At 40.6% G+C, this 27,412-nt stretch overlaps 1 protein-coding gene across 3 annotated transcripts in view; it reads left to right on the forward strand.

Moving 5' to 3' along the window:
- The window catches only part of LOC108263481 (EMAP like 4), a 109,769-nt gene that overhangs the window by 68,483 nt on the left and 13,874 nt on the right, over positions 1 to 27,412 (forward strand). For 2 of the 3 annotated variants that reach the window (XM_017464301.3, XM_017464300.3), the window contains exons 2-19: positions 5,283 to 5,459; positions 11,382 to 11,514; positions 12,039 to 12,236; positions 16,047 to 16,187; positions 16,309 to 16,334; positions 16,528 to 16,560; positions 17,730 to 17,853; positions 19,056 to 19,205; positions 20,646 to 20,715; positions 21,060 to 21,170; positions 22,540 to 22,635; positions 22,955 to 23,089; positions 23,875 to 24,010; positions 25,079 to 25,227; positions 25,480 to 25,605; positions 26,414 to 26,545; positions 26,777 to 26,844; positions 26,964 to 27,052. In XM_017464301.3, coding sequence (XP_017319790.1) covers positions 5,283 to 5,459; positions 11,382 to 11,514; positions 12,039 to 12,236; positions 16,047 to 16,187; positions 16,309 to 16,334; positions 16,528 to 16,560; positions 17,730 to 17,853; positions 19,056 to 19,205; positions 20,646 to 20,715; positions 21,060 to 21,170; positions 22,540 to 22,635; positions 22,955 to 23,089; positions 23,875 to 24,010; positions 25,079 to 25,227; positions 25,480 to 25,605; positions 26,414 to 26,545; positions 26,777 to 26,844; positions 26,964 to 27,052 — 2,094 coding nt within the window. The remainder of the gene's footprint in view (positions 1 to 5,282; positions 5,460 to 11,381; positions 11,515 to 12,038; positions 12,237 to 16,046; positions 16,188 to 16,308; positions 16,335 to 16,527; positions 16,561 to 17,729; positions 17,854 to 19,055; positions 19,206 to 20,645; positions 20,716 to 21,059; positions 21,171 to 22,539; positions 22,636 to 22,954; positions 23,090 to 23,874; positions 24,011 to 25,078; positions 25,228 to 25,479; positions 25,606 to 26,413; positions 26,546 to 26,776; positions 26,845 to 26,963; positions 27,053 to 27,412) is intronic. The other variant, XM_017464302.3, reaches the window with a different exon arrangement.

Here is a 27,412-nt window from a genome sequence, read left to right on the forward strand (position 1 = left end):
GGGGCTGCATGAGTGCTGCTGGCACTGGGGAGCTACAGTTCGTTGAGGGAACCATGAATGCCAACATGTACTGTGACATACTGAAGCAGAGCATGATCCCCTCCCTTTGGAGACTGGGCCGCAGGGCAGTGTTCAAGCATGATAACGACCTCAAACACCTCCAAAATGACCATTGCCTTGCTAAAGAGCTGAGGGTGAAGGTGATGGACTAAACCCTATTGAGCATCTGTGGGGCATCCTCAAACGGAAGGTGGAAGAGCACAAGATCTCTAACATTCATCAGCTCCGTGATGTCGTCATGGAGGAGTGGAAGAGGACTCCAGTGGCAACCTGTGAAGCTCTGGTGAACTCCATGCCCATAAGGCAGTGCTGGAAAATAATGGTGGCCACACAAAATATTGACACTTTGGGCCCAATTTGGACATTTTCACTTAGGGGTGTACTCACTTTTGTTGCCAGTGGTTTAGACATTCATGGCTGTGTGTTGAGTTATTTTGAGGGGACAGCAAATTTACACTGTTACACAAGCTGTACACTCACTACTTTACATTGTAGCAAAGTGTCATTTCTCCAGTGTCGACACATGAAAAAATATAATCAAATATTTACAAAAATGTGAGGGGTGTACTCACTATTGTGAGATACTGTCTGTGTGTGTGTGTATATGTGTATATATGTGTGTGTGTGTGTGTGTGTGTGTGTGTGTGTGTGTGTGTGTATGTATGTATATATATATATATGTATATATATATATAATATGTATATATATATATATATATATATATATATATATATATATATATATATATATATATATATATATATATATATATACACACACACACATATATATACATATTATATATATATATGTATATATATATATATAATATGTATATATAGTGTGTGTGTGTGTTCATGAAAGTCTATGTGTAAAGATTGAGCTATAAGGATTAGTGTGTGTGTGCAAGTGCAGAGGGGGGCGAGGACGAGAACGCCCAGGAATGTGGTAGGTTATTGTGAAATATGACAAGTGCAGAAGCCGTTCCTTCCTTCCTTTCAGCCTGCAAGTGCTCATGGGTAGAAACAAGCCAGGCGTTTCTGATACACACGCAGACATTCCCCGACACCAGGGTCATCTGGGGGAAACACAAATACAGACTCGCACACAATTCATGCTGTCAGAAGTCTAGGGGTGTAACGATACACTGTGGTCACGATTCCAGCTTCACGATTTATGATTCAGTTAGATTCTCTGAGTATTTTGAATGAAATTTTAACAATGGAAATGAATGACTGAAAAGACTCCTTTTTATTTCTGAATTATAACGATGAAAAACAATATGCATTTCGGTCACTATAAAATGAAATAAATAAACAGTTGCTAAAAATAGAGGTTTAATATTGTAAGCATATTGTACAACAACATATCTTAAAACTAAATTTGTAAATTCTCCCAGAAATTTGATTGAATAAACAAAGTGCCAAGCATCATTTTAACCAGAAATAGAGCTCCAAAGTCAGCTAAAATGCCTGTCTTCTGCATCCGCTTTCTGAGGCACCGTACATTGCAGCTATGTGGGGCTGGAGTTGTTTAATAGCAACTGAAGAGCTCTTTTTCACCATTATAACATGGCTGTGTAATCGTATAATGTATAATGCATATCTGTTGCGAGCCGGAGCTATAGGGCACAGCGGGTTCTCTATGCTTTGCACTGATTGGGACCTCTGATGTTCAGACAGTGCAGTATTAAACGCATAATTAATCGAATGCTGATTTCCGAGTTGCACATTTCCACGATGCACGCAGTGACATTTTCGCATCGCGATGCGTCATGTCACGAGTCATCGTTACACCCCTACACGATGCTAGTCATTGTTAATATACTCTGTGGGATAACTCGCCGCTAATAATTATAGCTCAGTTGTAAACCCCCCTGTCTTTCTCGCTCTCTTTCCTTCTCTCCCATACATAACTGCTGGTTTGGAATATACTTCTTCTGAACTGATTTCCTCCCATTTTTGAGGCATTGGATGGTGAGTGTTTGCCTTTTTTCTCTGTCGTTCCGTGGTGCGGGAGTTCTGCCGATAAGATGGCTTAAAGGAAATACCTGCTCTGCAAAGAGGAAAGTGTGGGTGGAGAGCCTAGAAGGTGAATCACTGTGTTCAGTAGCCAACTTCAGTTCATTTTTGCAAACTTCCTGAAACCTTGAGAATTCACTCCTCTTTTTTTTTTTTTCCTTCCCCCTGTGAAAACAATAAAGTAACCAATCCACTTTGAAGTTCTGCATGCACTCAAAATGTTTTCAGGTACTGTGATGAGGCATGTTCTGAGTGATACCATACATTATAATAATATCATCAAAGCTTTTAGTATAAGCCAGTATCCAATATTGATTCTGAAAGCCTTTTAGTAAGTGAACATCTGCATTATAGCACTATTGAATTCTCGATTCTTGGTCAGAAGGTATTGGTTAATTTTCTACATCAGCTCTGGCAAACATTTAACATATAAATTTTGGTCCCCAGTTTATATTAATGAACAGCTGATTCACAGGGACTTGGATGACTTATGCTCCATGCAAACGGATTTAAAAATATTGTTATTGATACCCTTCTGGAAGGAGTCTCCAGTGCCAGAACTTTGTAATAGTCAGGGGTACAGCTGTAACTTTAATTTTTTGACACAGGAAAGTCTGAGACAGAGGTTTACGGTTTCTCGGTAACATGACTAGTAATTATTAACTTCATGAGAGAGAGTAAACTTGACTTTTTAACAAATACAGTTTTTTAATACTCATTAGCAAATTGCTGTGTGGTGTAAGAGGAGTAAAACACTTCCGGACATTCTGTTATTAGAAAATAATCAACTTTTTAGTATCACAGTGATATCACAGCACGTCTTTGATGTATTTTTTAAAAGCAGCACATCCTAAAATGTTTCGTTCCTTAAACATCTCCTGCAATCGCATACATGATTAATGTCAGTCAACATAATGCATGCATGGCAGTGGATGGGGTGGGAAAATATTTCCAGTCAGGTTTGTTACTGATCCGAAGTTGAGCCCTAGTATTAGTCAAATTAGTATTCTGTGTCAGACTGATACATCCATAATTGTGATCTGATGTTTATCCATCAATCTTTATCTCTGAGTTTCAGTGCTTAATCTTTCATCATTCTCCTAATTTCCTAGTTTGTTTTTTAAATCTTGTTTGCATGATAATATAAGTCATTTCCTCTAGTTCATGAAGCTCACATGCATATCTCAGATATAGCATTTATGCTCGAAATGTCAGTTTTCACGTGAACATTTTCTTGCGTCATTTCTCCTTTTTAGTTCTTGATTACTGTTTGAAGTCTCTATGTAAAGAGAGAAGGTAAAAGATTGAATGCCCAGTTGAAGTTAAAGAACTGATCTGTGATTATCCCCCCTCTCACGGAACGATTTGGCAATCGGACCTCAAACCAGAGAAATGTCTGGAAGGCTTTAGGAAGCCGGTTCTCTCCTTTGGTCCTTGCGCTGCCTGCGGTTGCCAGATTGGGCTGATTGATTTCTTTGCTGGCTCGGTTGGAGCTATGCAGCAGTTACGCTTGGCTCGAGAGTGTGCTAATTTGTGTGGCTCAAAGCTACAGAGAGCTTTTTTTTCTCTTCTTTGAATTGTGTGTGTGTGTGTGTGCGCGCGCGTGCGACCGTGTATTCTGTGGGATCTGTGCTTGACTAGCCATGTCGACCTGCGTGTTTATTCCCGGACATGATTTGTGTGTGTGTGTGTGTGTGTGTGTGTATATGTGTCTGTATGTGTATGTGTGTGTGCCAGGGCATTCTTCAGCCCTTTCTCTTCCCTTAACTACCACGCAGGCAGCTACAATAACCACTATGTGACCTTAAGACTAGCTGTCTACATTCTGTGCTCTGCAGCACTGTGTATGGAATGTGTGGATTGGTCTGTGCTTTATCAGTTCAAAAGGTGTGTGTGTGTGTGTGTGTGTGTGTGTGTGTGTGTCTTCATGATTCATTGTTGGTATTATATATATTTTTTGTGAAGTTCCCTTTATTTGTCATGTTTTTTCATAGTCTTTTACCATGACAGGCCATATGTTTGCATGTGAGTATACATTGTGTATCCAAACACACACACACACACACGCACACACACGCACACACACACACACACACATACCTCAAAGACAGGCGGTGCTCAGTGAGGGGCCCACTAACTAGCTAACCGCAGTTGAGAATGCAGGGCCTCTTCATTAGCTGTCATGCTCTGCCAAGTGAGTGGGCTGCTGCAGGAGTCTGAGCTCCAACCACAGCTACTCTACATAGCTTGCTGCAGTGCTGAAAAACAACACACACACTCAAACACCGGCCAGCACCAGGCCAAACACTACCATTTACACTGTACTGTCTGAATGAGACTCTATAACGAAGGTGCTCAAGGTGTATGTGAAACACAGCACCTACGAACCCTATTGAAATTGCCAATCATGTACGATCAGGAAAGGCTTTTTTTTTTTTTTTTCTTCACACCGCATCCCTCGTCTGCAAACGTTTTGGTAATATTAGGAAATATCGGGTGGAGGCCTGGCCTTCATGTTTGTCCATGTACACACACATTGTGCTCTTCAAATCGTCTGTGACGAATTTATTAGCCACGACTAACTTAGAATAGAGGATAGACAGTTATTATGGGTGAACTCTATAGATTTCAGAGTTAGTCTCAGTTTGGTCTGGCTAAAAACTGAAAACAACAAAAGATATTGCAGTCGATAATTTATTTGGTTTTGCAGTCATATAAATATTAGAGTCTGGTACCGAAGAGAACGTTCCATTTTTAATCATATCTGAATTACTAAGGGGCTCAGTGGCTTAGTGGTTAGTACACTTGCCTCGCACCTCCGGAGTTGGTGGGGATGAGGGGGGGAGCCCCTCCTCTGCCTTGTGTGCGCGGAGCTTGCTTGTTCTCCCCGTGCTTCGGGGGGTTTCCTCCAGGTACTCCGGTTTCCTCCCCCAGTCCAAAGACATTGGCATGTCTAAATTGTCCATAGTGTGCGATTGTGCCCTGCAATGGGTTGGCACCCCGCCCTGGGTGTCCCCCACCCTGCACCCCGAGTTCCCTGGGATAGGCTCCAGGCTCCCCTTGTGTAGGATAAGTGGTGCAGAGAGTGGACGGATGAATTACTACAATGCAAACTGCAAAGTCACACAGTTTATCATGATGGCAGATGGCATGCTAATGGAATGCTCTTCTCTCTCTCTCTTTTTCTCTCTCTCTCACAGATGACAGTATCTCAGCAGCGAGCGTGTCGGACATGCAGGACCGGCTGTCGTCTCTAGAACTGCGTGTGCAGCAGCAGGAAGATGAGCTCACCGTGATGAAGGCCGCGTTGGCCGATGTTCTCCGACGCCTCGCGCAGTCCGAGGACATGGCCACCAAGAAGCAACAGAACACAAAAGGTAAGAGAGCACCATGTGTGCATGTGTGTTAGAATAATATGTCAGTATTAAAGTTTCATATCGAAGTACAATTGACTAATCTTTTACCGTGCTTTACGCTATTATATTAAGGAGAATTACTGTTCTCTTTAGTTGTCATATGGGAGATTTCTCAAACTTCTGCGGAACTCTCATCCAGTAGAATGAATAATAGGATTGTCTTCACCAACATGGATGCATGCGATGCTGCCTTTAAAAAGACTTGGCAGATTTCTTCCAATTGGCCGCAGTGTTTAGTTCAGAAGTATGCGAAACAGTGCTTATAAATTCTGCGTTCCGTGTGATTCACAGCTGCACGTGTGTAAATACACTCGCTGTCCACTTTAATAGGAGCACCTTTAAAATAATGCAGATACATGTCAAGAGCTTCGGTTAATGTTCACATCAAACATCAGAATGGGGCGGAACAAAAGTGTGATCTCTGTGACTTTAACCATGGCATGAAGGTTGGTGCCAGATGGGCTGGTTTGAGTATTTCAGAAACTCCTGATCTCCTGGGATTTTCACACACAGGAGTCTCTAAAGTTTACACAGAATGGTGCAGGGAAGAAAAAAAACAATCCTGTGTGCAGAGGGTCTGCAGGCTAGAACACCTTGTTGATTAGTGAGATCAGACTAGAATAACCAGACTGGAACTGGACTGAGCAGACAGGAAGTCTATAGTAACTCAAATTAGCATTCTATAACTGTGGTGAGCAGAAAAGCATCTCAGAACACACATCAAGTTCCACTGCTGTCAGCCAAGAACACGAATCTGAAGCTATCATGGGCACAGACTAACCCAAACTGGACAGTTGAAAACCGAAAAAAGACCAGGTGATTTATTTATTTATTTCTGCTAATCTTCAGCTGTTCAGTTTGGGTGAGTCTCTGCCCATGATAGCTTCTGTTCCTGTTCTTGGCTGACAGGAGAGGAACACAACGTGGTCTTCTGCTGTTGTATCTCATCCACCTCAAGGCTGTATGTTTTGTGCATGCTGAGATGCTTTTCTGCTCTCCACAGTTGTATTGAGTGATTATTTGAGTTAGTTTATCCTTCCAGGCAGCTTATCAACAAGGTGTTTCCACCCACAAAACGAAATGTCACTCGATGTTTTTAGTTTTTTTGCACCGTTCTGTATAAACTCGACACTGTTGTGTTTCTGAAATACTCAAACCAGCCCTTACCATCATCCATGCCACAATCAAAGTCACAGAGATCACACTTTTTCCTTCATTCTGTTTGATGTGAACATGGACCAAAACTGTTTCTGGATATTATTTTTTTTTGATTGGCTGATTTGCTAACTGCATGAATGTGCAGGTGTTCAGGTATTCCTAATAAATTGGACGGTGAGTGTGTGAGTGTGTGAATAGAGCAGTTTTTTATTTTTCATTTTTTACCTGACATCAGATTTGCCAAGTTGAACCGCAGTACTATCTTTGTGAAATGTGCAAATGGTCCTTTTTAAGGCTAGAGCTTGTGTCCTGCGCAGTCATTCATTCATTCAATTAATCAGTCAGTCAGATTGGGCTTCCCAGAAGTTTAACTGAAGCAGGTACGTAACCTGATTCTGAATACAAGTAACTTTCCCCTCCGAAAAATCAACATAACTGTTTTAACTTTTCAAAAAAAAAAAAAAAGTTGCCTACTCTGAATAAGCCGTGGGAGCTGAAAAGCACTCAGGGCTTTGTTGTATGCTGAAAAACAAAACAGAGAAAAAGCATTTGTGCCAAAAGGAAAACACACACACACACACACAAACCCGCTTCTGGCACCATCTTAGCCCATATCCGCTCTCCACCTCCTCCTTTCCCGTTCCCACTGTGCTCTGCCACCAGTAGCAACTATCGAAGTGTGTGAGCGTGTGCATCCATGTGTGTATGCATGTGTGTGGGGTCTATAGATGCTAACAAACATATTTTTCATGCTTCAATAACAGTTCCCACCATCTATCACTGCCCTGCTAACTGTAGTTTGTGTGCGCACAAGATATTGAAAGTGAGTAGGCGTGTGTATTTCCTAGCAGTAGTCTTCTCCTTTTCCCCACAGGGGGAACAAATGGAAATAGCTTTTGATCTATAGTTTATAGCTCTGTAAATCCTCAGTCAAGATTCAGGTCTAAACAGAGCTTTTATAATACATGATGCATGAAATTACCACAGGCTCTCTGCTGAGCGTGCGGTGATCACAGTCCGCTTTCCAAATTCCAGCGTGTCATGTCTGTCGAAAAAGGAGGAAATGAGAGTAAGAACTGTACTTCTTTTTTTTTTTTTCAGTCATACTTCCTTTAAGTGAAGTACTTCACACTTTAAGTGAAGATGAACAACATAATCTTAGTGGAATAGGAACTTCTCTGTTGTCAGACTTTGTTGTAGTCTGGCCTGACCTCAGAACTCCCAAGTGTGTGTTGCGGCATCTCTGTTTTTGTGGAAAAACTGAAACAAGACTAAGAAACACGACATCATAAGCAGACACGTCTGTTTCGAACTGCTTTCTGTGCGCTGTTCCACTCCTCGTCTCTCGTCTACCGTCTCCATCACGCTCGCTGAGGCATTTCATACGAGCTCTGTTCGGTGTCATGTTCTATTCTATTCCCATCCTTTCCCACAAAATCCTGGAAATTTTCTATGTATTTCTTTATATTGCCTTCTTCCCTAAGATCCTCCTTCCTGCAGGGTTCATCTCCAACCAAAATCTAAAACCTATTACAGTTCATCAAGAACTTCTTAAGGCAATGGTTAGGTGGGCGTGAATATGGTTGGAACTAAAGTTTTCAGGGAGGTATATCTCCAGGAACAGGTTTGGTGACCACTGCTCTACATAGAACACAATTTTAGGGAACAGCACATGTGAGTGAAATAAAGGATTTCGTGTGCTACATTATAACCAAGTTCAGTTCACTTTTATTAACTAGTATGGAAGTTTTAGCAGTAGACATTGTCACAAAGCACCTTTGCAAAACAAATCTGGATATAGATTTGGATTCCTAATGAGCAAGCCAGAGGTGACAGTGGCAAGGAAATGACACGAGGAAGAAACCTTGAGTGGAAACAGACTCAGATATTCTGGGCAACATGAGATTATGAATCATTACAGGAGAAGAGGTGTAGAAGAAGGGTTTTGCTCATCATTCTGCAGCAGTAGTTACGTTCAAAAACAAATATATGTAATGCTATAGAACACCTATGAACAATAACCTGATGTGACAAGCTAACTATAAACTAAACATATGTGAATATGGACTATGAGGGGGCACGGTGGCTTAGTGGTTAGCACGTTTGACTCACACATCTGGGGTTGGGGGTACTCTGATTTCTTCCCCCAGTCTAAAGACATGCGTTGTAGGCTAATTGGCACGTCTCAATGTCTAAATAGGTGTGTGTGAGAGTGTGTGTGCGATTATGCCCTGTGATGGGTTGACGCCCCATCCAGGGTGTACCCCGCCTTGTAGTCCCCTGGGATAGGCTCCAAGCTCCCTGTGATCCTGTGTCGGATCAGCAGTACAGAAAATGGATGGATGGATGGATGTGAATATAGAATATATAGCTCACTACCTCGACTATGTATTTGGACATCTCTACAAATGGGCCTGATAACCCAGAAAGAAAAAAAAAAACGACTGGCCACAGTTCAGAGACTCTAGTTTTCTAAACATAACCCAGCTCAGCTTCGGTAGCATTTGTTGTGGCTCGTTGCGGCCAATCACGCGCTTTATTTAGCTTATTTATTCGCATTGTTTTCACATTGACCCAGAAACTAACTGCAGGGCTAGAGATATTTAGTCAGAAAAGGGACCGTTTTCACAGACTTTCATGGGTTCATTTTATTTATCCTGTCGGGTCTGTCTAGCGAGACGATGACGTGCATTGTTTAAAAAGAATTCGAAAACAGAGTACATGTATGTGTGTATTCTGTTTGTCAAATTCAAAACAGACATGTCGCATCTATTAGTGGAAACGTGAAGCTTCGCTATGAAATAAAACATGTAAACTTAAAACGGTCTTTATGATGGTCAAATGGTCACTAATAGTTATTAAAAAGGTAATTGTTGTTTATTTTGTTGAACACTGCTGATATAATGAATAGTTTAATTTCGAAAACAATACTTGCTTCTTTCAATTAACTCAGTTTCATTGTGTTCTCAGTCTGAGATAAGTAATCTGACTGTAATTAGTACTCTGTTTATCTTTGCTGTCTGGAAGGCTGTTAATGGTTACACCTGGGTGTCTTTTTTTTTCCCCAAATATGATTAAAAGTGCCAGACTGCGAGTCTTTTATTATTCTGCCTGTGCATGATAATGTCTGATCTTGTCAGGATTTGACTGTGTTTGAGAGTGTTTGGTGGAGACAAAAAGAATTCTGTGATATGCGTGGATTTTTTGGCAGAGACTTCCTCCTGTTGGGTCACATGGGATCTCCTGAGACTATACAGACATACATACACATACATACACACACATACATATATATATATTTACATACACACACACACACACACACACACACACACACACACACACACACACACACACACACACACACACACGCTGCAGTCTGATGAGAGCAGCCACATGTTGCATATGTTTTTGTTGTGAGATAATGGAGTGGATAACTGGGCCATGGCTCCAGATCACCTCTCTTCCACCACATGCACAAACACAAACACACAGAGGCGTCCACTCAGGAAGACGTAATTAATCAAGGTTACCCAAAAAAAATTACAGGGTACAGTCATACAGTAATTGCAAACATCTCTGCTATAACAAAAAAAAGACACGTGACAATCCGATGAGCAGAGCAATGGCGAGCACAATTATATCAGACCTTTACATGAGCACGTCACTGAAAGCGAGTTTTAAATAGCCTGGCTGATGCAAACTCCTGCAACGGTGGCAGAGCTTACCCTAAGAATGACGTACAAAGGTTAAGATTTGCTCATTAAGGCATCTACAGTTATAACACTACTGTCAATTTCACCAATACCAATCCCCAAGATCCAGAGATTTGCCTCTGGTATACGTTGAGGCTACTGAATACTCATCCTGTAACCACCTTTTCTGTTCTTACTGATATCTCTGTGCAGATTTTGTCGATGTCGATGTAGATGTGCCATGCTTTGTTCCAAAATAATTAATGCTTTTTAAATTAACCTGTAGAATGTAAGATTGCTATACTTGAGTTGGATAATATTGACGTGTTCATGAGAAACATTGTTTAACAGGTTTCCATTGCATAAAATGAACACAACCTTTAAAAAAAAAATAAATAAAAAAAATAAATAAAACATGTTATGGCAATCAAGTCTTGTTTTTCAGGAAAGAATTTCCCATACACATGTAAAATCCATGCCCTGTTTTAGGCATGGTTCAGGATGTGTTTCCTCTCTAGGGCTTGTTATGATTAGATTTGAGCGTTATCTGATTCTGCAAGAGAAATACCATGTGCTCTGGCTGCTTTTTTTTTTTTCCTCTCCGTATATTGCCTCAAGTGATGCTGCTTTTGTATTTTACCCTCAGGTTGTTTTTCTTTAAGGAGCGACAGCTTTCTAGCTCAGCTTGCCTGGCCTAAACCCTTCCTATGTAATCCAATTAGCTTGTCTGTATCCTGTCCTTATTAAGCTATCTTTTATCCTGCGCATTCTACCTGCCCTCCCTCCCATCTGCCCTCCTTATCTATACTTGTAAATCACCTTATATCACCAGCCTCCTTCTGATTGTCCTCCACTGACTTCTTCTGTTTCGCCAGAACACCTCAAATGCCAAACTGCCTACAGAAAAATAGTGGTTAGAAAGATCACTAGTAGCTTGAATATTGCTATAGTAAGAATGGATGTGTACTCATAACTGTGTGTATCCACACTGTAATGAAATAAATAAACTGTCTCTGCCTCTGTTGTGCAGGTCAGACACCGCTGCGCGAGGCTTTCTCCATGTCCTGTATCGCTAACGGCGGCTCCAGCGGCCGCAAGTCTCACAGAGACAGCTCCACAGTGTCCGTAGCCAGGAAAGAGACGCTGTCCTCTGCAGCCAAAAGGTAATACACACTTACAAGCATGCACACATCCTCAACTCGGATCGTTAACAAAAACAAAGCACATAGTGTTCTAATCACAGTGTTGAAATCATGCCATCTCATGCCTTTTTTCCTTGTAAATACCATTTCTAATCCCTTATTTACAGTATATCGGATCTCTGACTTCCTAATAATCTGTTTGTTTCACAGCGTTTAATGTTTCAGTGGAAATGTGTTCATGGTTACATGGTTTGTAGATGTTTGCCGTTCATACACTTGAATACAGCAGACTGCCACTCTAGTAAACTTGCCAGCTATTCTGTAAGACTTGGACCTTTGACCTGGAAGTTCTGTTGTGTTTCCTCATTTTTGTCAATGCTGCAATTTACACAGGAATTGTTGATGTATACTAAAGATGAAGGAAGTAATTGAGTGTACTTTTGTTTTCTGCTTCCAGTAATTTATTTTTATTATTTAAAAAAATATATATTTCTGCCCATTTAACCTCTATACTGTCCCTCTATCCTGGTTGGCCTATTTTGCAGCGGTGTGGAGAAGAAAAAAGACAAGCCTCCGCTAGAGGAGATCAAGGAGAAGGAAGAGCCACCACAAGCTAACGATAAACCCCCTTCAACACCCAGCACACCACAGGCACCATCCCCTTCCAGCCAACCCCCTTCCCCTCATCCCCTCCAGCCTCAGAAGGCCACCCATGAGAGCAAGGGGTCCTCCCCAGCCAAAAGGTTCCTCCCAGCATCCACTGCAGCAAATTTACAGCGTACAGCAAAGCTCTGGCAACATTCTCACTATGCACTTTACCTCTGGCTAAGGGACAGGATTGACATGCTTCCCAAATCAAGCTGTTGCTTTGTAACAATGGATTATTTTGCTTGTAATCCAGACTTACACAAAAGCTTTAAAGAAAGATACTGAACTGCATAATCTGTCAGGGATTAGAGTTAATGCTGAGGCTTTTGCTAGTTTCATCAGTTTACTAATGAAGATATGAAACATGTAAAATAACGGATCAACTGTAATTTAAAGATAGTGGATGAAGAAAGCATAATGTCATGCTGTTGATTACACAAGCTGTGCTTAGCGAAGAAGCTACGTCATGCTTTTTTTTTTCCCTTTAGTCGTTCTGATCTTTGCAGCTGTCCGATCTATACAAAGTATGACTAGCATGTAATTGCTTCTAGCCTCTGAAGTAAAACATGCAAGAGTGTATGCAGCAGGCCTGGAATCAGTGGGATTGACTACTACTCTGGAGTAATTAGTCATCTGATCTCAGAGCAGAAACAGTACTCCAGATCTGTGCATGATATCCAAATCTGTAACCAAGCATTAGCTCTCATGTGACATTGTGAGCTTGGAACGTGTCTGCATGTGTAACCAGCAATCAGGCTTATGCATTAGCTCAAGTGTGCTCTGACACCACAGGCACTATAATCAGCATGTATTTAATAAGCTCAGAAGCAATTTTGCTGAGATCTTCACATTGGCCATGCAGCCTGTCTAATCCAGTTAGCCTAAGCCATGACAAAGCAATTAGCCCCTTCCTTAAAATTAAAGTTTCACGGTCTGATCCGTGGATGTTGGACTGTGCAGGTAATAAATGTATTAGTCGAGGCCTGGGCCATGGCCAGGAGAGTTAGCCAGACCAGGCATCTGCAAACAATTGTATTATTGTGTAGTCATGGATTATGAGTGTTCCACTCACGTTAATGCAAGTACATAACTACCGCACGGCTGAGTGGTTTTATGGAACCACTGCAGGACCACATAGTGCTTAGTGCCATAACTTTTATCATTTAGCCTCAGATATTATCAAACAGCCATTAGTTTCTATTCAAGTGCTGGTAGTGCATGAGAAGCAGGACTTTTGAGAGGTGGCTTGTTTTAAAGATGCAAACGGAGCAGCTGTTAGGTGATTTGTCATTGCACTGGCGCTCTCGTTGACTATCACTGAAGTGGGATTCAAGTTGTCACTCAGTGTAAAGGACAAACATTTACTGATACAGCATTCACACTTCAACTGGGAAGCATGTCTGATCTGCTGGACCCTGAAGCAATCTCTTTTCTGCTCCCTTCTTGCTCAAGGTTAACAGGGAGGGGACTGTTTGTATGATGCTATTCCTTGCCGTGGGCCAGTAATGGACTATTTCTGGGTGTTTTCTGTGTTCGCGAGTGTGTGTGTGTGTGTGTGTGTGTGTGTGTGTGTGTGTGTGCGCATGCACACATGCGTGGATCACTCATGAATCCTTTTAAATACCTCCATCCATTGGCATGCTTACATGCAAACTAATACTCTTCTAGTTATAATTGAGTACATAGTGATTAGAGTGAGTGAAAGACTGAAATGTACTTTGTAAATAATAAGGCATTACTGGGATTTTAACAGACATTTTAACACAAGATTTCAAATTTATAAACAACATGAATGGCTGTATATGCTTATAGTCTATAAAGGGGAACATGCAAGAATTGTTGCCATTAAGTACAGCTTCATTTTGTGTCATAGACATGGAAATAAATTGTATTCACTTCATATCAAATGATCCTAAACACTTCTGCTCACCATTCAATCAGTTGTATAAAATGAATTTTGTTGCAGATACCTATTATTAGGTATTAAATGTTGAAATATGATCAAAGTGCACCTATTACGTTTTTCAAATATTATCTTTCATGTAGTGTGTTATAGAGCTGTTTGTGACTGTAAAAACATCTGCACAGTTTCAAAAATCAAAAGTTATTCACTCCCAAAAGAAGGAAGCGATTCTGAACAGCTGAAACGAGTCGTTAGTAATTCCAGACTTACTTCCTGCACAAACCTACTTAGGTTCGTAACAGAAAGCCCCGCCTCTGTTCTTCATCGGCTGCTCGCAGACAGCGGTAGAACAATCACAACAGACTGGGACATCTGAGCAATCACAGCAGAGTATGCTCTCTGAAAGGAGGAGTTTAGAATGAATTCTTTAGAATGGATCATTTAACGAGTCGTTTATGACACTGGGGGAAAAAAGTTAATGCTGCAATTTAAATTATGAGCACATTAAAGTGTTTTTTGATCTTGGATGCATGTAAATCTATTGTATGAGACCTTTAAAACAAAATTAGGCACGGTTCAAAACCATAATAGTTGTGCTTTAAAGCTCTCCGCAGCATTATATGTTCAACATCATTTGTAGGAGCTGGAAACAAAAACTCCCAAAAAACCTAAAATAACAAATTGGCCAAAACAGTGTACAAAGCTGTAGAAATATCTAAACTTCCAAATACTCCAAGTGCTCATGTTTGGAAAGTGGTGATCAAATCTCATGGCTGATACTTCGATTGATAAAGATTAATAAACTAAATTCTTTTACTAAATTACTATATGTAAAAATATGCAATATATTATTTATCATTTTACTTGATGTTTTTCTTTTCCAAAATAATTCAAATATGAAATAAAATATCTAAATAACATAAACCAAGCAGTGTTTGGTTTAGACCATTTTAGAGGGTGTCCCAAAAGTCTCCATACGCGGAGAAAATTAACACTATATTAGCAAAATGTAACTTTTATTTACAATACCTCCTCTACAAGATTTCTTTGTAAACACAATATGATGTGCTTGCCATGTTTTCTGTTAGTCCATCGCAACCATTTCGACAGCTTCAATACTTTCTTCTTTTCTCAAAGACATTCTTAAAGCCTATCAGAAAAATATATTTTGCTAAAAAGTGTTATTTTCTGGAGACTTTTGGGACACCCTGTAGAATCTAAATTGTATGAGTACTTAATAAATAAAGTGTTGAATAAAATATGATAGGTGATTACTTTTAAAGCGTGATGAGCAGTATAGCTGTGCTGAATGGAGGTTAGTGTCATTAGAGTGATCCACAGCTCAAGATTGTTTCATTGATATTGACATTTTCTCTTCAAGCATGGCTGCGCATGAGGATTGCGCTTCTCTTTACTATTTACTTCCTGTTTTTATCTTGGTCCTTTTTCCTCTCTATATTCTCTCGTGTCTACTTATTTGTGCTTTCGCTGCCTTCTTAACCGACTGTATGCCTTTTTACTTTTTTGGCCATCAAACCAAATGACTGGGGTTGGAGTTCTCGTCTCAGATAACCTGTGTGTATACTAATCATTGAGTGGCGTGTGCTTTCTCTTTATGCCTGGCCTGCCCCATGCATGGACTCTCTTTTTTTCAACAGAGCCGCATAACGCTGTGTCCTTTATCATGAAGGCACAATTTTCCATTTCTTTCCTGTTATTCCAGGTTTGAGATCAACCAAAGACTAGGAAAGGCACGCACATATGGAGGGTGGCTTTGTTCTGGCTGTAAATTGTGATCTGAACCTGTTAATGAATTCATTCCAATCTCTGGAGATTTTTATGCAAATCAGTTGAGAGCAATCCTCCGATCTTTGCGTGCCTTTCCACTAAATTCTAACACATGCTCTTTGCTTGTGTTTGATGCAGCAGCATTTGTTCTTCCTCCTGCTTTTTGCACAAATGAAGACTAGAGTGTGTTTTGTGCTCTGTGCTTCTTCACCAGGGGCCACAGTGCAAAGCGTGGTGGAGGAATGGAGCGCTCTCAGAGCACCACATGGGAGAGTGGCGAGGACAACAGGAACAAGCTGGTCAAAGCCGCCTCCACTTCCAAACTGCTGGCCAAAGTTGTGAAGAATGCAGAGAAGTTAGTAATCTATGAACCCCCCTTCTCCACCACATCCCTTTTTCCCTGACCAGCTCTGTTTTAAGGAACGATCAATTCCATAAATAATTCCATTTAACATTACTCTCTTATCCATCCCCAGACACAGAGATCCAGTTATCAGCCAAGGTAAAGCTCTTTTTTTTTTTTTCTTTTCCCCTCTCCCTCCCCCCCTTTCTTTTTCCATTAGCACCACACACAACCACCTGTCTTATAATGAGTGCCGTCAGTTTTGTTTGTCAGATCATTATAGCTGTTCTCTTCCTGGCGTGTAACGTCCTGTGTTTTGTTTTGAGAACTGTTATTTCTGTCTCATAACCAGCTAAAATGTCAACTCGTGAGAAAAACAGTCAAGGTAAGATTTCCCATGCTGCAGGAAAGAAGCAGCCGTCAAAACGAGCATATTCTCACCGTCTCCTGCTTTTGGCTGGGCTACATGCACCTGTCACTAACATTCCTTCTTAATAAAGTATGCTTTGTTGGCATGGCAGTAATAGCACGCAAACTGAAATTATGATTAAATGCATAATAGCTTTCTCTAATAACATGTTGATCGAGGTGAAAGATCAACAAAACATCTCTCTCTCTCTCTCTTTCTCTTTCTTTCTTGTTTATTTGATCTCCGTTTTCACCAAGACATTTCACCACGACGTACAATTTCTCTGTCTCTCTGGCCTTCTGTAATGATTCAGACTTAACTGTACATTTTTCCTTTTCGGCAGGGCTAATGAGAAAAGCTGTTGTATGTTTTTAAAATAGTTCACCTGGTCTAAAAGAGGCACATTGTTTCATTAGCCGCTGAAATCTGATCAGAGAACGGAAGACGCATCACAGCATGTCTCGAGACATTAAACTTTTCACACAGGGAATTTCTTTCTGGGATATTACTGCTAGATCACTCAAATGCATCATCCCTCTGGTATGCTTATAAATACCTTTCAGCAGAAGACATTAGCTTGGTGTGTCACAGACTTTTGATCACTTTTTTTTTTAAATAGGTTTATTTTGCATTTAAGGGTTAATTTACTGTGCTGTTTATTTTAGGCTGGATGTACTGTTTCAGCCCAAGAAGTAGAACACTAAACAGAGCTAGATGGGAGAGAAGGGAAAAAGGAATACCACCAAACACCCTCAAACTTTAACAGGCTCATTCCTCCTCTTGACTCATTTCATCTTTCTCTCCTCATGCTTCTGCCTTCCTTCTCTTTTATCCCAGCCTAGTTTGGACATCTAACACGCTGCTTTTGGCCTTCTGCACGACAATAAATTGTTCTTTTGATTTGCTTGGATTTTTAGAATGAAATAGGGGAACGTGAACTGAACGAACTTCCTCACTGATTATTTAAACAGTTATCTATACACAAGTGATAAAAAAGTGAAGGTGTTTAAAAGAGCTAGTTTTTGTGCATATACATTCAGTGCGCTTTTTGTTTTGTATTAGATTGTAAAAGTGCCGAAATGTCAAGGATAATGGCTCACCTGGTTAAGGGACTGCTTGACCTCTCATTTGTGACCTTTCCACAGAGGGCGATTATATCAAAATGTTCATGCGAGGACGACCAATCACCATGTTCATCCCATCTGACATCGTGAACTACGATGACGTGCGAATTGAGCTTCCTCCTGAGAGACTCAAACTAGAGTGGGTGTATCCTTTCCAGAACATTCTGCAGCACTGCTCTGCAGTATCTCTGTAGAGACCTGGACTGAGGTCACACATCTCCCCGTTGTTTAATAAGAAAGATGACAGAATGCATTGACACATATGTGCGCAGCTTAGAAAGTTTGTCCTGGACTCCGATTTGCTGGATATTTTAAGATGAACCACAACCAGTTACAGCATTTCAGTTTTAAAACCTCCAGAAATGAAACAGGGAGAAATGTAAGGATTTAAGGATTCTTTTATAGTTACATTGAAAGGTTATTCATTAAAACTAGACATCACATAGCACATATGAAGAAAAGTCTCAAGTATCCTGTTGAGCGTAACATTTATTAGCATGATATTTATTGATTTTTGATTTGAATGATGAAAGTGTATGACATGGGACGTGTCTAAATAAGAGACGGCACTATAATTGTACTATACAAGGATAAACCTTGTAATGCAACAGAAACAACTTTTACTTTGTATGTAACCATCCTGGTATCTCAGTTAACTGTAGTAAAATGCGGTGAAAACTCCCACACGACGTTAATAGTGTGATTAAGGTGTGTACATGTCTGTAATACACGTCGATAATGCGACTAAAACAGGAATACTCCACATGTCTTAATTCGATTTGTGTTTACTTCGAGTATGACTTTAGCCGGATTAAGGTCATCAATAATCGCTGTTTACATGGTATTTTCTTAATCAGAGTATTGTTTAATTGGGTAAATATTTGATTATTGTTGTCCATGTAAACGTACTGAGGGTTGGCACGAGCAGAGATACTGTAAGTTAAGTGAAGAGTGACGGTTTACCTCAGTGATGGGACTAGAGAGACAGACGAAAGTGATTACTCAAAGCACCTGTAATTACACATTGTAAACCTATGTAAAGAATTCATTGCTAAACTGTTACTGATGTTTAGTAGATTAAGTGATGCATGTAATCAGAGGCTGGAAGATAAACATTTTGCTTTATAATCATGCAAAGCATTTAAAATAGTGACATCTGACTGTTTTTACTCAGATTGCCACACACCTGACAAATGATAATGATTATTTATGTTGGTGTTGCTTTGCAGCCGTACCTGTTGATCAGGTTTTCCAAGAAAGTTTTCAAACAACACTCCAGTTAAATGTTTCAGTTTATGTGAACTATTTTTCTTTCATGGCTTTCTCTTCCTTGACTCCGTGTGGCAGATACGGCTATAGAGGCCGAGACTGCAGGGCAAATGTTTACTTGTTGCCCACAGGGGAGATTGTCTACTTCATCGCCTCAGTGGTCGTACTATTCAACTATGAAGAGCGGACACAGCGTCACTACTTAGGACACACTGACTGTGTGAAATGGTGAGATTGAGTTTACTCTGATTCGCCCACCCACACAATGACATCAGCCATAGCTGGCAAATGGAGTGGAATATAAAACACTGACAAGTCACCAGATTGCTTTTGGTTTATAGCACTTGGTCCTGGATGTTTGCGGTCTATCATTTCTGGTTGAAATGTGCTTGTGAAAGATAATCAGCCGAAGTTGACGTGTTAAGCACCTTGCGATGCTGTGAAAGTGAGAGCTGTGCAGGAAATAGCTGCTGTGCTTTCTATAGGCGGATATTAACCTCTTAGTCTGCTTGCTTATATTTGGACTTTTCTTTACGTTCACAGGCTAACATGGATATATGTCTATGTCTTCCTATCTAATTATATACATAACAGGGCTTGTGCCTTTTTGAAATTATTGCACTTATGTAAAGCAAAAACCTATTTCAGTTGATATTTAAGTTTTAGAAAAAGATTAATCCTTTGTTGCTGGGAAAGAACAGATGATTAGTATAAGGATTAGTTTATCTGGGTGCGCAGTGGCTTAGTGGTTTTGCATTTTTGCCTCGCACCTTCAGGGTGCAGTCTCGAATCCTGCCTCTGTCCTGTGTGCGTGGAGTTTGCATGTTCTCCCTGAGCTTCGGGAAGGGGTACTCCTTTCCTTCGGGTACGGTTAATGCTATATAACACCTATGAACAATAACCTAATGGGACAAGCTTACTATATACTAAACATATGTGAATATGGACACGGTGGCTTAGTGGTTAGCACATTTGCCTCACACATCTGGGGTTAGGGGTACTATGATTTCCTCCCCCAGCCCAAAGACATGCGTTGTAGGCTGATTTGCATTTCCAAATTGTCCGTGGTGTGCGAGTGGGTGTCTGGTAGTGCCCTGCGATGGGTTGGCACCTTACCTAGGGTGTCCCCTTCCTCATGCCCTGAGTTCCCTGGGATAGGCTCCAGGCTCCCTGTGACCCCATGTAGGATAAATAGTACAGAAAATGGATGGATACATTAGTTTATCTGATATCTAAAAGTTTCTGCCTTGTACACTTTTGCATAGAACTAAAATAAAATAAAATAAAAAACGATTAAATGGCATTTGTCACTCCGTCATATAGCATGCAGTGCAGTGAAAGTCGCAGTTACAGCTTCATGCAGAAACCTCTGTACAGTGATTAAATCGTAAAATGCATCAATATCATTAAAACAGGGAATCTCTATGATTCTAATGATCTGACCTGCACCCGATTTCTCACCGTTAATTATGCAGCAAAGATGATTGGGTAAAACGTATACCTTGAAATCACATTGACTCACCAAATGCTACTCAACACAACTGACACAAATGACTTAGTCCTCCTAGACAATACCTGTGTGTGTGTGTGTGTGTGTGTTTGTGTGTGTGTTCTGATTATGCCATTCATTGTAAGTTGATCTGTTCTGTCCTTCTTTGTCTTGGCCAGTCTTGCTGTTCACCCGGATAAGATCCGCATTGCCACAGGACAGATCGCAGGAGTGGACAAGGATGGCAGGGTAAACCAAGCCGTGTTCTCTGTCTCACATTTCAGTGTGCAACAATACATGCTTTGTTTTATATAGGGATCTTTTGTAACATGTGAGCACTGTAGGTGTGAATGGTTTCTCACAGCACCTTTGTGTTCTATTGCTTGCTTTCAAAGGTAGGATAGAAGGGTTTACACATATAGAACCAGAGAGCTCTTCCATTGATGTACATAATTATAGCAACACCTCATAGCACCTGTATATCTTTCCTCTCGCACTAAAAACATAACACTTCAAAAAAAAAATTAACTGTCATTCTTCACTGAAAATAAAATCTTAAACTCTCTCACTGTTTCTCTCTTACTTTCTTTTAGCCGCTACAGCCTCATGTGAGAGTTTGGGACTCCGTCACGCTGCAAACCCTGCAGATCGTTGGCTTGGGCACCTTTGAAAGAGGAGTGGGGTCCCTTGCTTTTTCCAAAGCAGTGAGTCTATTGTTGTTTATTTTTTCCATTCATTCTATTTTGCCTGGTGTGTGTGTGTGTGTGTGTGTGTGTGTGTGTGTGTGTGTGTGTGTGTGTGTGTGTGTGTGTGAGAGAGAGAGAGAGAGAGAGAGAGAGAGAGAGAGAGAGAGCCAGGCTGACAGGTCAGGCTTAGCTGGAGACATGTGGTGGTGTAGAATACCACATAGACAGTCTAATCAGCCAGATATTAGTGTTCCTTTTTGAACACGTCCCTGCTACTTTTTTTTTTTTTTACAGCTAGAATACACACAAACATGCCCTTCTTTCAACTTTAGAAAGTCTTCTTGAGTTAAACATTATAAAACACAGTTTAAACAGTTTCAGAATACTAATAAGTTAATGCCTGTGCTTTATCCTGCCTTATACCACAGCACTTTTGAATTCTTGAATCTAATTGGTCAGAAGGTGTTGAATCATTTTCTATTACAGCACAGCTCTGACAGACTGCAAGGCAAATCTGCTCATATTAATGCATTGCTGTATGGCAGATACTCCAGACAAATGGATTAAAAAAAAAAAAAACATTTATAATGGTTTATATATTAATTTTGAGAGGGAATAGAGTCTGGTGAGGGAACTGTGAGTTATCACTTTCATTATAACAGTAATAATAGGAACTAAATTGTTTCATGGATGTTCCAAAACATTAAAAGTAACTGTAAAAGGTATGATGTGTCATCCTGTAGCGGTTTTGTTCAGGCCCCCTAGTGGTGTAGATTCCTGCATCTACAGTCTGATTACTGTGCAAAAATAGCTTTCGTATGCAGAAAATAGCAACAATAACAAAAAGTGCAAACAAAAAAAAAACCCAACAAAAAACCCTAGGAAATTGCCATATTTTTCCTGTGGTGCAAGAGGTAAGTGCTGTTATTGGAATGTTTTTTAACCATTTGATATCTTAAGGCAGTGGTTCTCAACCAGGGGGTTTACGGTCATCAGTGTCTGCTTTTCTTAATCTCTAAAATAAAGTGGTGAAGCATCCGATGCCCATCATCGACAGGGCAATTCAGATTTATCCCTCAAATGTTAGTATTTGCTGTAAAAGTTTATGGGTTTGAGTTTGCTTAGTTTTTATTTGCATTTAACCCAATTATTAATATTGGCCTTAACTTAATTTTACTCTTAATTCTGCTTTTTGTAATTATATTCTTCATGGTTATTTTTGTCAACTATTATACTCATTTACTTCAGACATTTTGACTCACATTTGACCTGTAAAACACTTAAATACTAATCAGTGATTAAAGCACTGACTTGACCTGACATGCTCTGATGCATGTAGTCAGTGCCTGAGTACTCTAAGCTACAGTTATATTTTGTGTGTGTTCAGGACTCAGGCATCCACCTCAGCGTGGTTGACGACTCCAATGAGCACATGCTGACTGTGTGGGACTGGCAGAAGAAGTCCAAAATTGCTGAGATTAAGGTATGATGGAGGAGTAATGTATTGCACGTGGAACCGCTTCTCGTCTTTCCCGCCTCCCTGTTTCGCTAACTTCCTCTTTCCGATCATCGGTTTTGTTGTTCCTGTCTTTTGTCTGCTGTTTCCTCTTTATTCTGCTTCACTCTCATAGCTTCCTCATTTTGCTGTATGACATCAGCTTGGCCTTCTTCCTAACCAGCTCATCCACAGCAATTTGCCTTTTCCTTTCTCTTATCCACTGCCCACACCCCATTTATATCCTTAACCCACTTTCTATATGTAACTTTAGAAACATCTCTCTCTCTCTCGCTCTCTCTCTCAGACTACTAATGAGGTGGTCTTAGCGGTTGAGTTCCACCCAACAGACGCAAACACCATCGTCACCTGTGGCAAGTCGCACATCTTTTTCTGGACGTGGAGCGGCAACTCTCTGGCTCGCAAGCAGGGCATCTTTGGGGTGAGGACACACTAATAAATATAGATAAACACATGCTCATACATACACTGACTCATACTTATGCAGTGATTCGTGCACTAATAAATGAATTCTATCAGATCGTACAAGTATGGGCTTTTATATGATTCAGTGTTAATATTGGGCACAGAGTGCTATACAAATGCAAATGCACACAATCCTTGGCTGTGCAATTTGGCCAGACATGTAAAAGAACAATGTTTCATTATAACTCTGAGCCATATACTTATACACACATAGAGAAGTGATTTCTGAGGTATTAAAGTTGGGAAACTCTCTATAGAGCTCATTGTTCAGTTTGATTGGCATGCAAGGTGCCGCAATGCAAATATAAGACAATCCTAGATGCATTGTAATGCCTTTCACTTTTTGTTTTGTACATACCACATTGCTTATTTTTAAACCATTTAAAATTTGCCTTTCATTTTTATCCATTGTGAATCACATGAGGTGCAATGTATTTCAAATAGTGTTGTCAGAACAAAGGCCTAAGCTGTAATAATATGATAAAATTGGGATAGTTCTGAAAGATCAAATAACGAATACACCATGATGAACTTGTTTCCAACACAATATTAGAGTTGTAATTGGAGTGAAAATATTGCTGAGACCTGGCAACCTGGCACACCAGCACACATAAGCTCTCTTGGCCATTCTAATGCACAGCATTTATTTATTGTACTTTTATAATGTTGGATGTTGTAAACCTTGAGACCTGATGTGTCTAGGTGTAAGGCTTTGCAATAAGTGTGCATATTTTTTTAAAGAAATACGAAAAGCCCAAGTTTGTGCAATGTCTGGCCTTCCTCAACAACGGAGACATTCTGACCGGAGACTCGGGAGGTGTCCTGCTTATCTGGACCCGCAGCACAGCAGATCCGCCACCAGGAAAAGGACTTAAAGGTATTGCATTTTCTTTAGCTGTGTCTCTCTGAGATGCTGTCCCACTTTTACACACACCAAAGCTATTACCTGAGCATGTGATTTTGTGTGTGACTGTTTGGGTGTGACTGTGTTTGCAGGTCCTAGTCTTCCTGTAATGCTGTAATAGTTTTTGAGGCATGCTGCAGAACTGGATCAGCAGAGTTGTAGTTGAGGACTGCTGCCAGGATTTAAACATTAATCGTGCCTTTATTTGCCCCCTGCATTGTGGGACGTAGTGCTTTTTTTTTTAACACAGTGCCCCCTGCAGGACATGCACATGCATGCCTATGCACATACCTAAACACTTTTCCACAGTGCTGCATATTAGTCATAACCCAAAATCTGCAGAAAAACAGGGCAATGGAAATTCCACTTAGCCCTGAACGTAAAAAAAAAAAGTTATTTGGTAGTGTTTCATCAAACAATTCAAACAATTTATTATTCTGTAGAGATTTTGCATATGTAATGTATTATTTTTTAATTTTAGTATTTGAGTGTCAGTGCTATGATAAAACCCTTGGAACTGAATTGGAATTTTTATGCAGGCTTCATTTAAGTGTATGTGTGTGTAAGAGAGTGAGAGAGAGGAGAGAGTGAGAGAAAGTGAGAGAACCTCACTAGTAACATTGAGAGCTAAAAGCAGTATCAGTGTCAGGCTGCACAAAACCACATTAGCCATGAGAAAAAATGTGTGGTACTTCATTCCCAGAAATCAACATCTAGGCAATCATCAGCTTTCCTTTAAGCTCTGAACCTGGCTTTCAGATCGTGATCCTGTATTTCATCCAACTATTTTTCTGTGACTGCTACCAGTTACTGTTTTCACTCGGTTTCTTCTTATGTGGTTACTACACTAACACGCCACAGCGCTCGATACTGTACATGATGTGCATGGGCTTACTTTCCTGTCATTGATTCTTAACTGAAACTAAATGTACTTCTGGTACCCCGGCAGGATTGATGCTCTTGTTTACATATTATTTTTGTTTCTCTCTCTCTCTCTCTCTCTCTCTCTCTCTCTCTCTCTCTCTCTCTCTCTCTCTGGAGCATTTCAGATCAGCCGTCAGATCAAGGCCCACGATGGCAGTGTGTTTACACTGTGTCAGCTGAGGAACGGCACTCTACTGACCGGAGGAGGTAAAGACCACAAGATCATTCTGTGGGACCACGACCTCAACCCAGAGAGAGACATTGAGGTGGGCCACGAGACAGACACGCTGACACCAAGCGCGCATTTTAACTCACAGGCAATATACACATAAAGACTGTTAGCATTCAGAGAGGGACCTATGATTAATAACCACATCCTGATGTTCTCACACAGACCCACAGTCACAGGCTGTGCATTTAAAAAAAAATTCTGTTATTGGTTCTGTTATTTGTTAGTCTCCATTGAACCTTTTAATCAATTTTTTGCATTGCTGATTTTGTTTTCTGTGCCTCCTCAGGTTCCAGATCAATACGGAACCATTCGAGCCGTTGCAGAGGGGAAGGGCGAGCAGTTCCTTGTGGGCACGTCACGCAACTTCATCCTGAGGGGCACCTTTAACGATGGCTTTCAGGTGGAGGTGCAGGTGAGGCGAGGCATCACTGGCTTTTTTTTTTTTAACATGAAAATGTAACGTAAATTTTCTTTTACATCAGTGCTTGTTCTCTGAATTGACTTTTCAGTGACATCCAAGTCCAAAACGTTTTTGCAATATATATTGTTCAATATATAGTATTTCAAATTGAGTGTTTCCATTCATGTTTGGATTCACATTACAAATTTGGAAATACCATTCACCACCATCACCCCCCCCCCCCCCCCCCCCAATTCTTTTTGTACCTTCTCTGCAATTCTCTTAACGTAGTTTAAGAACCTAAACAGATCGTTGCTTATGTCTCAGATATCCAGGCTGAGAGTAGCGGAGGTCTAAAGGGACTTTAGACATCAGTAGGGACTAAAAGCGAAGATGCTTTGAGCAGCAATCCCTGAAGACTGATATGAATCAGAAGCTTATATTTACCTCAGTAGCATTCAGTCTGTGCTTTTCCACAGAGCGTTGACCACACTTTAACGCAGGTTTTTTTGCCAGCTATTTTGCTCTAGTGTAAACAGACCGGAGAAAGAATTCCACACACACTCTCTCAATGCTGGCCAGTTCTGCCTCTGCAGCTCATATGGAATGAGATTATTTTAGATGTTTCGCATCTGTAAAATGCGCACACGTATATTTTTTTTTACACAAATGACACAAACTAGCATGCAACTGATCGACTTCATGCAGGGTAATACCAGTTGTGCATTTGTCAGGTGTTCTTAACACACACATTCTAACATCTGCATTCTCTCTCTCTCTCTCTCTCTCTCTCTCTTTCTCTTTCTCTCTCATCCCACAGGGTCACACGGATGAGCTGTGGGGTCTGGCTGCTCACCCATTTAAAGACCTGTTCCTCACCTGTGCGCAGGACAGGCAGGTGTGTCTGTGGAGCTCAGTGGACCATTCGCTGGAATGGACCAGACTGCTGGACGTAAGAGCCCACATAGCTGTATACATACACACACATAAACAGACTCACGGACTCTCTCGCACATAGACTATGTGGTATATTTCAGGCATTTTCAGTATTATTTTTTGAACGTTCACGCAGGCCAAATGAAATGACGCAGAGGGGGCCGTTGGCCTTGAGTTTGATATCTTTGATATGATCTTTGATATAGATGATGACCATAATGATGGTGATTTGTATAATCTCTGGCAGGAGCACGGTCACTGCGCAGACTTCCACCCTAGCGGAGCTGTGGTTGCCATTGGCACTCATTCAGGGAAGTAAGTCAGCATTTCTTTTTATCTGCAGCTTCTGCTACTTCTAAATGTCATGCTTGTGTTTGTTCTGTTTCCAATGAGCCACTCATTGACCCTGTGTGTGTACATGCGTGCATGTGCAGGTGGTACGTTCTGGATGCTGAGACTAGGGACCTGGTGGCCATCCACACAGATGGCAATGAGCAGCTGTCAGTGATGCGCTACACTGTGGGTGAGTAACCGTAATGTGCGTGAGACTGTATACACACTCGGGCTCTCAGAATGCAGTTCAGTGTTTGAATGTTTTGGAATCCTTTGTTCTGTGTTTAATTGTCTAATGCAAGTTTATGGAAACGGACATTTCCTAAACAAATGAGCACGGTCACTGGATTTAGAAAAAGGGCTTTTAATAAATGCACATCATTTACTGTATGCTTTATCATGTCTTTTAAAGTTTTGTATCAATTTTTTAAAATCTAAGTATTGAACAGTTTAAAACAGGCACTTCTTTTTTGTGGTTGAATCTCCAATGGTGTTTGCTTGGACATATAGCAAAATACCCTATGTAGTGAGAATATACAGTGACTAGTGA

The sequence above is a fragment of the Ictalurus punctatus genome, chromosome 3 (genome assembly GCF_001660625.3).
Source record: "Ictalurus punctatus breed USDA103 chromosome 3, Coco_2.0, whole genome shotgun sequence".
Lineage (NCBI taxonomy): Eukaryota > Metazoa > Chordata > Actinopteri > Siluriformes > Ictaluridae > Ictalurus > Ictalurus punctatus.